This window comes from Octopus sinensis, linkage group LG1 (assembly GCF_006345805.1).
Source record: "Octopus sinensis linkage group LG1, ASM634580v1, whole genome shotgun sequence".
Classification (NCBI taxonomy): Eukaryota; Metazoa; Mollusca; class Cephalopoda; order Octopoda; family Octopodidae; genus Octopus; species Octopus sinensis.
Window position 1 is genome coordinate 96,014,749 of NC_042997.1, and position 17,457 is coordinate 96,032,205.

Here is a 17,457-nt window from a genome sequence, read left to right on the forward strand (position 1 = left end):
ACTTATCAATAGCCTGGATAGACTATAAAAGGGCTTTTGATAGCCTACCACATAGCTGGATTAAGAGATGCCTGGAAATGTATAAGATAGCACCTACTCTGCGAAACTTTTTGACTGTAAGTATGAGATCATGGAGAACCACACTAACTCCGAACAGTGACAATGAATCCCTAAATGCTGGTGATGTAAAAATTTCATGTGGCATTTTCCAGGGTGACTCACTGTCACCACTCCTCTTTTGTTTAGCCTTAATACCTCTCTCAAAACTGCTCAATGACGCGCAGTACGGGTATAAAATGTTTGATAAAAATATAAATCATCTCATTTACATGGATGATTTAAAGCTTTTTTGCAAAAAATGACCAACAACTCATGGGCTTACTAGCGATAGTCAAACATTTCAGTGACGACATCAGAATGCAATTCGGCCTCGATAAATGTGCAAAAGCTACCTTTATCAAAGGAAAAATGACAGAAACATCTAAAGTTAATCTTGACCAGCAGAATGTCATAAAAGAACTAGACTCAGCGGAGACCTACAAGTACCTAGGGGTAATTGAAGGGAACGGAAAAAGGCATTCAGAGATGAAGGAAAGGATCAGGAGAGAATGTTATCGAAGAGTGAGAGCAATACTCAAGACTGAGCTGAATGCAAGAAACAGGATCGAAGCGATCAATGTATTAGCCATACCAGTCGTGACTAACAGTTTCAATATCGTTAACTGGTCATTTACTGAAATATGTCAGCTCGACAGAAAAATACGAAAACTTTTGACAATGCATAGAATGCACCACCCTAAGGCAGATACAGAACGGCTTTACCTGCCAAGAAAAGAGGGAGGCCGTGGTCTTTTACAACTGGCAATAATAATGAAGATTGCTACAATTGGCCTAGACACCTACCTAAAAAAGTCTGAGAACTGGATGTTAAAACTTGTCTCAAAACATGAAAACAAGAAAGCATCATACTCAGTAACAAAACAGGCAAAGGAATATCTAAGTGAATTCCGAATACAACAAATTTCGGAATTAGAGATAGACATACAAGAAACAAGCACAGAAAAAGCTAGGCTCATGAAAACCCGTGCCAAAACTGCGGCCTTAGATATTCTGAATAATAAATGGCAAGAAAAACCTCTCTATGGCAAATACCCAAAGAGAGCGAATAATGCAGATATTGACAAAGCCCTGACCCATCAGTGGCTAATGGCCTCTGGCTTAAAATCTGAAACAGAAGGGTTTATCATAGCAGCTCAAGATCAATGCCTCCCAACAAGAAAGTACCAGGCAAACATATTAAAGAACGGCAGTAGCCCAAAATGTCGTGTATGCCGACAACAAAATGAAACCATTGATCATGTTGTCTCCAAATGCAGTCTTCTAGCGCCTACAGAGTACCTCAACAGGCATGATAGAGCTGCACAATATATTCACTGGGTAATTTGCAAAAACGTGGATTTGCCCCATGAAAAAAACTGCTAGGAACACAATCCACCTCCAGTGCTTGAAAATGACCACATCTCACTCCTCTGGAACTTCACCATTCAAACTGCCAGAAAGATAGATGCATATAGGCCAGACATCATATTGAAAGACTTCAGACAAAGAACATGCCTCCTCATTGATATGACTGTCCCAATCGATATAAACGTATCTGTCAAGACCTACCAAAAACTGAGCAAATATAAAGATCTTGAAATAGAAATCAGCAAAATGTGGAACCTGAAGACTAAAACAATACCTGTTGTCATAGGTGCCCTGGGAACGATAGCGAAAGGGGCTGATTGCTACCTAACTCAGATGCCAGGAAACCCCAAAATGGCAGAAATTCAAAGGATAGTGCTCATGGGAACTGCTCATATCCTACTCAAAATACTCTCTATGTAATCCCAAGGCTTAAAACAAACTTTAAAAAAAAATTTATTTATTAGACATTCACTAGTACAACACCAAAACAAAACCCAAATATATGGCACACTAGGCATAACAACAACCTGAACTTCCAAATTGTTGTCTCTTGAGGTCTCTGGGTGAGACTTGGAGCCAACTTGTACAGACATAAAGCAAAAGTAAAACATATAATAATAATAATAATAATAATAATAATAATAATAATAATAATAATAATAATAATAATAATAATAATATAATAATAATAATAGTGATGCAAGCAATAGCAATAGTAACAGCAATGTTATTATTAATATTAACAATAGTCAGAACACTAATAATACAATACCAGTTGTTACCCACAATGTTACCCCGACACAACTCTATATGACCTGTGATTGTAGAATTAACAGTAATTGTGTATTCAATAGTAATTGCATTAGAAAATAAGTAGTATATCAATGTGTAGTAAGTACACAACCAGGTAATAAGGAGCAACCCAGAATAATATGAAACATAGAATTAATCACCAGAGGTACACATTTAGAAACGGAATTAAGAGAAATTCAACGGGATTAAGCAACTATATATGAGAAATTAAGGATAGGAGAATCGATTACAACCTACATTGGAAGATATTAGCAACAGTACCAGCGTATAAATGGAAGAAAAGGAAATGCATATGTGTAAATGAAATTGTCTTCAGGATTAAAACCAACCTTCCGTTTGATAATTCTCTTAAGGAGAATTCTCTTAAGTTTGTTGCCTTCACAAGGCCAAGCGCACCTTCTCTAAACACCATTAGTGCCGGTTATTTAACTCCCACTAGTACTAGCGCCCCTCCTGATAATAACATTATTCGTCTTAGCAATAACTTCCCATATGCTTCCACCATGTAATGTTTGGTATACGCCACTAATTCGCTGCATGTTCTTGCTCTTATCATTCTCTCTAGTTTGTGACTAACCACTCCAAGTATGGGTATATATAATTGAGTGTATGTATGAATGTATGTATGTATTCATACTTGTGCAGGTGTATATATGTATATACATACATACATACATACATACATACATACATACATACATATAAGAGAAATGACCACTAGGTGGAACTCCTTATATCCTAAATGTAGACCACATATGTATGTAATATGATTTCCTGAATCTTCAGATTTTTTCAATATGCTAGGCCACTGGTTTAAATTCATATTAATCAAATCAATATAAAATTTTGTTACACTTATTATTTAAATTTAAATAACCAGCAGGTTTCGATGCGAGTATTTTCCGGCTTCGGTGCGCCAAAACGAAGACATTTGAAAAATACCCCAAATATGATTGATAGAACTGTATCCATGTTTTCTCTCGACAGGATGTCCTGTGTATAGTTCTGCAAATTATATTTTCTATGGCGGTCGCATTGATGTTTTGCAGACATTTACGTATGTAAATGGTAGCAATGAAATATGGTGTGTAAGCAGTCATTATATTTTGTATATTTTCAATTCTCTTGCTTGCATTACGTTCTGGCGTATGGCGTATGCCATATTTTCTTGAGAACAATTTTTCTTAGTGGTTAGACCATATGGGGTCTACATTTAGCATATTAGGAGTCTACCTAGTGGTCGTTCCTCTTATATGTATGTAATATAACTTTGTGAATCTTCAGATTTTTCAATACGCTAGGCCACTGGTTTAAATTGATATTAAATTAATATCAATTTTTTACCCTAAATACCTAAATTTATATATATATGTATATAGGTACCAGCGATTGTAAGCCCATTTGTGTTTGTGAGAAACTGTATATATGGAGATATATATGTATAGGCATGTGTATGTGTGTCTGTATCTACGTCTGTACATATGTTTGTGAGTATATATACATGTATATGTATGTATATATATATATGTGTGTGTATGTATATATATGTGTGTGTATATATTATATATATATATAGACATATGTAGATGTGCGCATGCACACACACACACACACACACACAAACATATATATATACATATATATATATATATAAATTTTTTCACCAAGTGTTCAGTATGTAAAGGACCATTTAAGGCGAATTCAAAATATTACATTATATAATGTAATATTTTGAATTCGCCTTAAATGGTCCTTTACATACTGAACACTTGGTGAAATTGATTAATTAATTAATTTTACCCTCAATTGTTGATATATAATTCATTTCTCTCTGTCATACTGCCTCGGTTCTCGCGGTTAAAATATAATGTTTGCTAGATAGACCACGTGGGTGGAAGGGGATTGCAGGAATTTACGCCTGCGCATTTTGAATTTGTTGACACTGTTAGTTGGAGTGGTTCATCTGAAGCGACAAGTTCGCTGATAGGTAAAGTTCCTTCTTTTTAGTGTTTCCAAATCCAAATTAAGAAATTTTGAGCTGACGAAAGAAATGCTGATTTTATTTGGCTAATCTTGAAACGTTGACGTACTCAAACGATCTATGTGCTTGTGATATTTTTTCTGTATTTACCTCCAAACCTTCGTGAGCTGTCTGGAGTAAACATTATCTGAGAGAAATTTTCTTTAAGTAGTAGAAATGACTAAAAAAATTTTTTTGGCTGCTATTTCTACTAAGTTCAGTATGTGGCAAAGTAATTTATTTTACTAAGCCCTAATTATATAATATATATATATATATATATATATATGTGTGTGTGTGTGTGTGTGTGTGTGTGTGTGTGTGTGTGGTGTGTGTGTGAATGTGAGCCAGTATGTATATGCATGTATATAGATGTGTGTACACATGTATATGGATGTGAATATAGTAGTATAGGTATATCTGTGGGTTTGTTAATATATGTTCGTATGCTTGTTTGAGCGTGAGTATAGATAGGTACTGAGAGGAATACCCCGTTACCTTTATCTACCAATGGTATGTTACTCCATACTCCTATTAGGAATATTCTACATAAACCTAGCTCATGCACGAATCTAAGAACCCTTCACCTACGAACATTTTAGGAAACACACACGTGACTACTTTCTCGCACTTACTAGGACAAAGTAACTGAAATGCACTCTAGCACTAAACATAATAAACTAGCACACCACCCAAAAATATATATAAATATATATATATATATCCATGTAACCACTTTCTTTTAACAACTTCTAAAAAAACACATAATTAACACTATAACGCATTGCCACTCCTTAAACACTTAATATTTAATATTCTATATCTTACTAGTATAAGTTTAGCACTGAATAACTACAGGTAAGCACAACAAGAAGATACATACCGTTCTTGTAAACTACTCTTATTCTTTTTCCACTCTATTTCAAAAATTTCAAACACACTGTAGATATTACTAGCTGACTTTTATATCTGTTAGCCCCACCAACAACTTAGACCTTCTGAAGAAGCCCAATGGCACATTCATTATCCAAGCCTTATCTGCTCATTCCAGCAAAACACTGAAGAGATGGAGATAACCTGGAAGATTGCGTTGTCTCTTGGCAGAAATGGCCGTAAGGAACTAGCACCCGCATACCCATTCGGTTCTGGTGACAATCTACTCATTTGCTCAATTACTCACTTGTTACTATATGCTTATATGCTTCCACACCCTTGTTTATGCAATTACCAACTTTTTCTACTAGATGATTTGCACTACTATTACATGCGTGTGGATTCATCCAATACATTGGAATAAATAGACATACTGGAATATTTACCAGCTAGTGTCTGTCGATTTTATATCCTCTCTACTTTCTTACATATATATATATATAATATATATATATATATATATATATATATATTATATATATATATATATGTATGTATGTATGTATATGTATATATATATATATATGTATGTATGTATATATATATATTATATATATATATATATATTATGTATGTATGTAGGCATGCATGTATAACTGTATAGATACACAAGTATAGTTATAGGTACACATCTGTGTGTTTATCTCTGTATGTGCATGTGTGCATAGGTTGAATAAGCATAAATGTAGACAATGTAAATTTACAACTTGTGTATTAATGAATGAAAATTTCACAAACTTGATCAATTCTCAGCTAATTAATTTTTTCATTGTTACGACTCGCAGGAATTCCCTTAATTACTTTCGAATCCAGCATAAAAATAGTAACAGAAAACTATTTAAAAATATATATATGAAATAGTTGAATCCAGGTAATTTATGAAATGCTGTCATGGTTATTAAAATACATACACTGTTACCCTCAACCACATTTCATTTGTAAAGAGTGTTTTGGCCGACCCGACGATGTGGCAGAATATATAAAACCATTGACACTGCACAGAAAAAGTGAAACCGATAATATTTCCTTCTAATCAAATCGCACAGCCAAGCAATAACATTAGCTAAATTTGTCTCAGTTATCTTATCGCTGTCGTTCATTTCCCTTGTTAATTTAAGCAAATAACTTTTAACTTCATTTGAACTATAAGGGAACTCTCATCAATCATCACCAAAACTGGATATATACTGAACTTTGTATGAAAGTAAATGTGTATTTGATGTTTGAGAGACTTAACCCCTAAAAGTGTCTAGGCCTCCCAATAGATACCATATGATTAACAATTATTACTCCCCGTACCCCTGACAAATCTCTCTTTTAAATCACATATTATGTATAATTACTAACTGTCAGTATCCAATGATTCTGAAGAGAAAATTAGGTTTTACAAATAAAAAAGAGCATCTCAATAAACTCCCGAGAAATGTACTTTTGAAGTGTCTTTTAGATATACACATCCATGTCAAACACTCGTATATATACAACGATGAGTGATATACTATCAAATTATGCTTTATTATTTCATTTATTATCCCCAGAACATTTCCACAAAACAATATACGTATGACCAAAGTATAAAGGACATATAAGTATATATATATTTCATGTCATTTTGTAGATTAGCGTACATATATGATATAAAATAACTCTTCTCAATTTGTAGCTCTTCATACTGTTTAACAATGCACCAAGTAATACTACAGGCACAAGGCCTGAAAGTCTTGTGGAGAGAGGTAAATATTTAATCAGCCCAGTAAGTTTAAAAAGGTAAAATCGACCTCAGCAGAATTTGAACTAGAAGAAGCGCGGCAAATTCTTTTGCCCAAAGTTCTAACAAGTTTGTCGGGACGTCCTCTTTATTCATAAATTATCAATAATCCTGTAAACTGAAAGTCATACCAAAAATACATGCATAAATATATAATTATTCTTTGTAATATGGCACAAGGCCTTAATTTTCTGGGACGGAGGTAGTCGATTACATCGACCTCAGTGCACAACTGGTACGTATTTTAATGATTCCTAAGTGATGAAAGGCAAAGTCTACCTCTGAGGCATTGAAACTCAGAATATAAAGATGGACGAAATTTCGCTAAGCATTTGCTCGGCGTACTAACGATTCTGCCTGCTTCTCCCCTTTATTCGCAAAGTAATAACATTATTCTATGAGCTACAATTATAAAATGTACTTACGTAATACAGAATAATGCTTGCTTCTAGTATATGTTCAAGTGCATCTAATACCATAGAACCAGTACTTGAGTAGTTCACTATTTTTATCGATTCTAAATTTATAAGAAGAAAATTTGGCCTTGGCGTGATTCGAACTCAGAACAAATACAGGCACTGCATTTGATTCAACGCATTAACAATTCAACCAGATTACCACACTAATAACGATTGGCACAAGGAAAGCACTTTTATTGGAAAGGATTTATTCAATTATATCCACTTAGAAAGGAAGTAAGACACAACCTACCGATTTTGATAGCCCACTGCATTAATAATAATAATAATAATAATAATAATAATAATAATAATAATAATAATAATAATGATAATAATGATAATAATAATAATAATAATAATAATAAAGGTTTTAAATTTTGACGCAGAGGCAGCAAATTTGGGGGAGAGTATAAGTCAGTATCATCGACCCCAGTGTTTCACTAGTACTTAATTTATCGAAAGGATGGAAGGCAAACTCGACCTTGTCAGAATTTGAACTCAGAATGTAGCGACAGGTGAAATACCCTTAAGCATTCCATCTAGCGTGCTAACGACTGTGCCAGCTCACCATCTTAATAATAGTAATAAGAGGGTAGATCTCGGCGAGTGATTGTAACAAACATGCAGATTAAAAGTAAATAATAATAATAATAATAATAATAATAATAATAATAATAATATAATAATAATATAATAATAATAATAATCATAATAATAATAATAATAATAATAATAATAATAATAATAATAATAATAATAATAATAATAATAATAATCCTTTCTACCATAGGCATAAAGTCTAGGGTAGGAAAGAAAGAAACCAGTCAATTACATCGACTTCAGTACTTGACTGCTATTTATTTTTTCAACCCTGAAAGAATGAAAGGTAAGGTCGATTTAGGAGGAATTGGAACTCAGAACGTTAAAACCTACAAATTGCTGCTAAGAATTCTCTCCGGTGTGTCAGTGATTTTGCTATAGACAGAGAGTTGAAGGAGATTGGAATGAAATGTCAGAAGGTTTGCCTTTTGAAAGATCATCAGAAGTGTTTTGCGCACTTAAAAGCCAATTAAAATTATGTGGATATGTGAGGTAATAGATATTAACCCGCTACCTACATAAGTCCTACCACGAATAAGACTAATTCTGATTGAAGTTGAATAATGATAAAACTTTCTAAATTAGTCATCAAGGGCTGACTAAAACATACAGGGCTCAAGAGAAAGATTTATCGTGGAACTATATAAAACAGGTAGAAAAGGAAAATACCAGAAAGAAAAATAATCAAGAGAAAAGATTTTTTTTAAATCAAGAGATGAGGACTACGATGTCTGTTCGTGAAAATCCTACAAAGCCAGAGTCAGCCTAACCAGTAAGGCATGATCTACCCTTCGATGTATAGAGCCATATTTGATATCGGTGTCTACTAAGACGTCGCTCATCACACTCATATAATTTTTGATTATTTTGCTGAATACCGACATTTCTTCCTTCAATTTAATTTCGTTTTCAGATGAAACATAAGGATGTTCGTGAGAGATAGGTCAAAGAAGATGTCACCATTCTTTCGCCTGTCGCTCCCAACTAAAACATGAGCGGGACAACTTTCGCAATGAACTCATCCGATAGCTAAGGCCAATCAAAACTCAGACGTGGTAATGGACGAATGCATACAGCGCTCATCTGAGAAAGTTTAGATGAAGGCACTCCCGTGCTTGAATTAGTTTATCGTGAATCTGCTGTGTTCTCATTACTAGGCCATATATTTCTGGAAATTATCCAAGGACGCAGTCTGATATTCATTGCTATCCAGAGTTTCTTCGAGAATGTCTTCGATATTTTCCCACCGGTGATAAAGTAGAGAACACAAGGTAGACCTGTTGAGGCCCGTATTGCTTAAATTCTAATAACACATAATGGCTACATAGTATAGCAGCTAATTCCATTCAACATACAATGATTAGATGCACGCACACTCACACAAATACCCTTATGTATCATCATACACTCGCACACACACATACGTACACACACACATACACACACATACACACACATACACACACATACACACACACGTATATGTATATACGCATTGTTTATGTATATCCTATGTATATATAGATATATGCAAATATATGTCTATACATAGACACACACACCACGCTACACGACACACAACATATATATATGCATACTGTTTATGTATATTCTATGTATATATGGGGATATGTACACACACACGTGCGCGCGCGCGCGCGTGTCTGTGTGTGTGTGTGTGCGTGCGTGTATAAGTGTAAACAAGTGTTTGGAGTTTTAATCACACTGAAATAGACTATGTACAAATATATAGTAAACATATTCGATCCGATGTTACACGAATTCACGACTTTTTTCCTTGTCATCACAGTTTCGCTTATGTTTTCGTTGTCCCCATCATCATGAAGTGAAATATTGATTGTTGTGTGTGCTAGCACATGCATCAGTTCTTCTCTATGTATTCAAATTCACCTAGAAGAAAATTGGAATGTGAGAAGGCCTGGTATTAAAATTAAACAGTATCTTCCCTGTTGATATTGCAATTTATAATTCTGTATTCATCGCCTTTATGATATTAATCACATCACCTTTAGTGAGATATGCTCGTGATACTATTATGCTGAATGTCCAGGGATCCCTATATGTGGAGCTCAGTGTGTGTTACGTTTTTGCTTGTGATGCATTGAACTGTTGCGACAATGGTAAGTAGACAAGTACTTAAATGAAATGAATTCTAATCGAAATAGTTTTCATCTACTTGATGCGAGATCATTTTCAGTGTTAAGAATGATTGATGATAAACATGAAATCCATTGTTGCAGCAACTATTATAATGTAACGCATAGAGCATTTTGTGAGTTGTTGATGCTAAATTCTCAGCACTACTAAATCAGCTTACCAAGTACAATGTTCATACATAAGCTCCAGGTTTAGGCACACAACCTGTGATCTCGTTGTCCGACGATACATGCATCATTCACTTTCGTTCTGATACAAATATAATGTTATGAGTGCTTTTGTGTTTTACTGTCTATAAATACTATGAGTGATTGAAAGCATTGTGGCTGCGTTCCAGCAATAAAACTTTTCAGTTTATAGATCTCCTACGCTTACAATTGAATATTTCTAACTATACCTGAGCTTAATTGTTATTCAACATATGATGTGGATTATAGAACGGTCCTTGAATGAGAGTTGCTGTCTAGGGTAGATTTGCAGTTTATACTCTTTTTTTTTTATATATAAACACTTATATATGCATTGAAATATTTTTCTGCATCGACAAATAACATTTGAATGAGAGTAATTAACAATAACACATGCCCACCACAAAAAAATTCAAGATTCAGATTTTACTTACCACATTTCTGTAGGAAGTATTTTGCCTCATGATATACGGTTCTGATATAATTACAAAAATGATAAATCGAAGAATAAAGGAGCTGACAAGATTCTTATGGATGGATATACGACTGCAATGAAGAGACCTAAAATAAATAAAAATTGTAGTCATTAACAGAAAGAAAAAAATGTCCATAACATTATATTTGTATCAGAACATGACACCATTCTATTTATAATTGCCTTTGTCAGTGAGTATCTCTTTCTCGTTAAACACAAACACACAAACACGCATACACAATATATGTCTGTGTGTGTGCGTTTGTGTTTGTGTGCGTATGTATGTATATTTATATATAAAGGGAAAGTTTACGAAAATAAACAAAAGACGAAGGCAGGTGGTGTACAAACAAACAGATGTATTAGTATAGCGCTCAGGAATAGAAAAAGCATTTTACGTTACGAGCCTACGCTCTTCTACAGAAAGGAACACAGAAAGAATCAAGGAGAGAAACAAGGAGAGAAAAAAAATACGTGTGTGTATAATGTGTGCATGTATGTATGTATGTATGTATGTTTGTATGTATGTATGTATGTATGTATGTATGTATGTATGTATGTATGTATGTATGTATGTATGTATGTATTACTCTAGCATATTTTGAGTCTGTAACGAAGATAAAAATTATTAAATATTTGCAAGAAAATTGTCTGATAAGCTGTAAATCGAAATCATAGATAAATGCAACATCTACGTATATAAATTATATTGTTTGTGAGAATTCGACCAGTAAATGAGTCTTTAAGAATGTCATATGGAAAAATTCTAAATGTGTGTGTGTATTTATATTTATGCATATGTGTATTATATATATATAATATATATATATATATATATATATCATATCATATATATATATATATATATATATATATATATATATATATATATTATATATATATAATATATATATATATATATATTTATGTATATATATACGTATGTATGTATGTATGTATGTATGTGGGCAGGTACGTATGTAGGTAGGTGATATTATTCAATTTAATTTGAAGATTTCTTGCCAATAGAGAAAGAGCCGGTTTCTAGCTTAGATCAAAGACTCCTTCATTGGAATTTTACCAATATTAACATGGTATTTGTTTTAGATATGTGTGTATGTGTGCAATATTTGTAGTCAGTGCGTGTGCATATCTGTATGCGTCATTTTATGTATGTATTCTCATGCATATACTTGCATATCTAGACATGCTCATATATACTTAAAACATAAGCTTCTGGTAAATTTTACAAATTTTACATTTCCCCTGATGTCTTGAATCTGTAGTCTTGGAAACAGTTTTCTCCTTTCGTTAAGAAGCGTAATTTCTCAAGATTGGTGCTTAGGTAGTGTGTCACATATCCCAGTGACCCAATAATTCCAGGTAGAATCCTGAATATGTAAACCGGGTGTTGTATCGGTAGATTCTTCAATAGTTCTAAGTAGGTGTTTTCTTTTTCGCTGATCTTTAGATTTAAGTTAACACCTGCTGGGGAGATACATTTATGAATGTATTAAGATTAACCTGCTTTGATATTTCATTCTGCAGAACTGTCAGTTCAAGTCCATTTGCATTTTTTGCCTGATGTACAAAATACGAATGCAGAGTATGCAAGGAATGATAGATGAATAAATCGATACAATCTCTCGATAGCTTTTGTTGGCATTTTGATGAAAAGAAAACCATTTAAATTATAATAAAAGGTTACTATAAGGTTATGCTTATTATGAGAAGCTGAGTGACATTAGAATTATATACATAGTATAATAATAGTTATTGCTTCTAACATAGGAACATTAAATAGATAAATGTTATAGCAGCTAGGCAGAATCGTAGATCATCGCGCAAAATATTTTGTGGTGTATGGTATGTCCCGCTATGTTTCCTTTTTCAATCCTGCCGACTTTATCTAAGCCATTAGTTCTTCTGGTGTTGGTAAATCCATTAAATTAATCAAACTGAAGTTTATTAAATCGGTAATACCCGCTTTGGACATGAAAGCTTATATCATATCTGGAGTCATTAATTACTACGCTTTACTATTTAAAATATTAAAATTGTTCTTTCTTCTTTCAGCGTAACATGTTAAAACAATTTCGAAGATATTAGTTTATCTTCAAGGACACTTCACAAGGTTTCTTCTTTTGAAAACGTGATTGTCTTTTAATCCGTTCGTTTATTTTCCGACAAAAATTCATATTTAAACTGCATGTATTCGGTGATTAATTATGCATGTGCGTGATTGTGGGATTAAATTGCGAAGTTGGGCACTTTCCTTACTAACTCACAAAAGTTGCAGCAGAACCTTACTGCTTTTGTACCTAACTAAGGCGAATTAGATAATTTCTTGGCCAAATAGAGAGAAACATTTCATCGCAACTTTACACGATAACAAAATTATCGCATACATTAAGGAATAATTAGTAGCTTGGCACAATCATTACTGAGTTAGCCGAAAATAATTTTGCTATTACGTGATGGCTCTTAATCCCGTAGTCAAATTTAGCTTTGCTTCTGCCGAAATCGGTGAAATAACTTAATTTAATCAAATATGCACTTTTCATATATATTCATTTATATATATATACTAGCAGAAGCACCCGGTGTTGCCCGGAAATGATTTTTTCCTTATATATTGGAAGAAAAAAGCAAAATATGTTGAATAGAAAATTGTAATTCTAAATTCAATTTATTCTTCATTTGGGATATAACTTATTAAATGGGAAATCAATTCATAATGCAAAATAATAATAATAATAATAATAATAATAATAATAATAATAATAATAATAATAATAATAATAATAATAAATAATAATAATATTGAGAAGAAAAATAATAATAATAATTATTATAATAATAATAATAATAATAATAATAATAATAATAATAATAATAATAATATTGAGAAGAAAAATAATAATAATAATAATAATAATAATAATAATATAATATTGAGAATAATAATAATAATAATAATAATAATGATAATAAATGAAAATACAAAATTTGCCACTTTTGCGAAAAGAGATAAATTCTACCACGTATGTTGAAGGAAACAGCTTCTGGATAAATAACATTCTTTGTTTTCTGGCTTGGTGCATAGACAAATAAGTCTTGCAAACTACCTACCCCGGAGCAACCAACATAAAGCTGACTATGAGAATAGCAAGCCAATAGATTTCAGTTCACCTTGAACCATTGCATAATTTAAGAGGATCTAAAATTTTTAGAAGCATTATTGTGACTCCTACATTCAGAAAAAGTTTATGTGGAGGAATTCCAGATAGCTCAAGAGAATTGAGGAACTCTTTTGGGTAAGGTCAGCTTGATTTTCATCAAGGACTAAATCAATTGATTTGTATTCCTTAATGACTGCTGGAATCTTATTCATTGATTCATATTAACCTTTGTTATTGTCTCATTTTATTGTAGCCAGAATTGCCATTGCACATAGCTATTTATGTGAATTATTATTATTACTTTAGTCTGGAAATACGCTGTTCTTCAATTTACTATGATAGCAATATGAGCCAAACTGATATTACCGTTGCCATCAAATGGTACTTTCTCATTTCATAATTGGATGAGCTAGGTTGAAAATTGTTTTGCACATTGGTCCCCATGTACTAAAGCTCGCACACACAAACATACAAAAACACACATCTGCGTGTGCGACATAACTACAAATACATAGAGTTGAACACGGCGTGCAAAACAATATGTGCGAGTTCAAAACGAAATCAAACATGGGTGTGTGTGTATTTGTTAGAGAGAGAGAGAGAGAGAGAGAGGGAGAGAGAGAGAGAGAGAGAGAGAGACAGATAGACAGACAGAGACAGAGAGAGATAGCATTGCAAATAGTGAATGAAATGAACATTGAAATAAAAAACATATAAAAAAAAGCACATTGAAAACTATCTTGTACCGAATATTTAAAATTGTGAACTTATTAAATATTTCTTCCAGCAATCTATGGTAGTTGTTTAGAAACAACGAACATTAAAATAGAGACTGAGACATTTTTACGTCAATGCCGGAAGTTTTTAAAGAAATGAATAATAAATATAAAGTAATATTTTTTTTAAAAAAAAAATCAAATGAAGAGCCTAACATATATCCGAGGTCAAATTATTAGTGCATCACAAGTATGGAAGCAATTGGTGAAGCTGTTTTTACGTGAAAAGCGAATACACACCCATCTCTATTTTATATATATTATATATATATGTATATATATATAGCAAATAAGTAACAAATATATCAAGGTATTAATGCATTATTAGATCAAATGGAATCGCCTGAAATGGCCGTATTGCGTTAATACTTTGACATCCTTCTTACTTATTTGCTTTTTATTCATCCTGCATCGAGCTCTGCGGGAAATACCGGACTGACTTGGTGCCTCATGTGAAGTACCTTATTCAAATTACTCTTAATTATTTCGTTATATATATATATATATATATATATATATATATATATATATATATATATATATAGTCATTTGAGGTGTGTCCCTGAAAAACTTATTAGAGCCCGTTCATCCTTAGAAATCCCAAATATCCGGTTCTGTTTTTATGTTATGCTACCAATTCTAGTCTTAGGTATACCTCGTGCGTGAAAATAAAAGTTTAAGAGTCACCGTTTGTTAGTTTCAAAGAAGCCAAGGATATAATAGCATTGGAATCAAAATTTACTTGCGGAGACGACTAAATTTCGCCCGAGGAAATACGTATGGATCTTATTGTATTGTACAGGTAAATCGTTACCTAATTTAATTTAATTTTAATTTTAATGTAAATTTAAATCCTATACATATACTTCCAAACAGTCGATCTTTTTGCGGGCGCCTACAAACGAGCTGTGGACCGGTTTAACTTTTCCAGGCATCCCCGTCATCTAAACATCACCCCAGCCGAACTCTCGGCACTTCGATATCTCCGACGCCGCACTGACATCATCATAAAACCGGCCGACAAGGGTGGAGCCGTGGACATGTGCCGTGCGGACCTCTACAAGGCCGAAGTTCTCCGCCAACTTCAAGACACCTCTTTCTACTGCCCTCTGACCCCATGCCCAGCTACCGACAGACTTAGTTCTCCACTATCCATGAACTCATCTCCTCTTCCTGTCTCCCCGCCACCGCTGCCAACCTTATTGTGCACGCCCCTCGCACCCCCACCATTAACTTCCTCCTCAAAATCCACAACCTAACAATCCTGGACGCACCAACGTCTCAGCATGCAACTCTCCCAGAAAACTCATCTCCAGATATCCTGACCGTGTCCTTGCCCCCCTAGTGGCTTCCATCCCCTCTCACATCCATGACACCAGTCATGCGCTTCGTTTGTTCAACTCTTTCCCCTTCCCTCCTGGCCCCTCTAAAGTTCTCTTCACCCTCGGCATCCAGAGCCTTTACACGGTGATCCCTCACCACGAGGAGCAGCTTACACTCCAACATTGCCATGACCTTAGACACAACCCCAACCTGACAAATACCCCAGGTCTATCCCCACCCTCAGCCTAATCCACACCCACTCTTGCTTTCCCCATTCTCGCCTCTCCCACCTCTCAACACCATTACACGACACGATACACCGCTACACCATACATGACCATATCGCACAACCCCGCAAACACCAGCATTGACCACTTCCCAGCACCCATATTTTCACACCTACACATACACGCACACGTCAAAATAACCAGCCCTCTTCCACACGCACATACAAATTCTCTCATACAAACGCACGCGCACCTTCGTTTGGGTCTCCACTACTTTATTATCTCCCCTTCTCCCTAGCTCTCCTCTGTGACCCTTCTGTCCGGCATTCGTCATGATAGATCGCTAGCCACAACACATTCTTTATTTTCTCTCCTTGTCTCTTTCTGCGTTCCCTTCTGTGGAAGAGTGTAGGCTGGAAACGTTAAAGACTTTTTCACTTCCCGAGCGTTAAACTAATACATCTGTTTGTTGTCTACACCACCTGTTTTCGTCATTTGTTTTTGTTTTGTGAATTCTCCCCTCATATATATATATATATATATATACATATACAGTAAGATAAACGCCGTATCAAAGTATTTGTTCTATGTTACTTCTATTTTAACCCCAGATAGATCATCCGCCTGCTGGCTATCGGGGCAGTGCAGCACCCTGTAGATGCACATATATTACTAGCAGGGGAACGAACCCCTGGTATTCTCTAGGACACGAAAGGATTACCAGACTGACTCAGTTTCGAGTTGGTTGGCTCCTCTTTATTCGCCAGCACCTGGCGGACTTAACCGCGGACTATGATTCTTTCTCATTCACTGTGTGTAGCTTTCATTCACGAAGTACTTGCAATCAATCAATAATATGCATTCATTCTGCATATCTTATGATAATTTTCTCCGTATTTCTACTTTTCTCTGAACGATAAAAGTGTAACTTTATAAATCAGTCAGACAATCACTATTTATCATTTACACACTTGCGCGCACACACACACACATACACACACACACACACACACACACACACACACACATGCACACACACACACAAC

General features: G+C 34.2%; 1 protein-coding gene across 3 annotated transcripts in view; it reads right to left on the reverse strand.

The window, feature by feature from the left end:
* The window catches only part of LOC115218117 (corticotropin-releasing factor receptor 2-like), a 430,528-nt gene that overhangs the window by 91,355 nt on the left and 321,716 nt on the right, over positions 1-17,457 (reverse strand). For all 3 annotated transcript variants that reach the window (XM_036503119.1, XM_036503118.1, XM_036503122.1), the window contains one exon: positions 10,863-10,989. In XM_036503119.1, the coding sequence (XP_036359012.1) occupies positions 10,863-10,989 (127 nt within the window). The remainder of the gene's footprint in view (positions 1-10,862; positions 10,990-17,457) is intronic.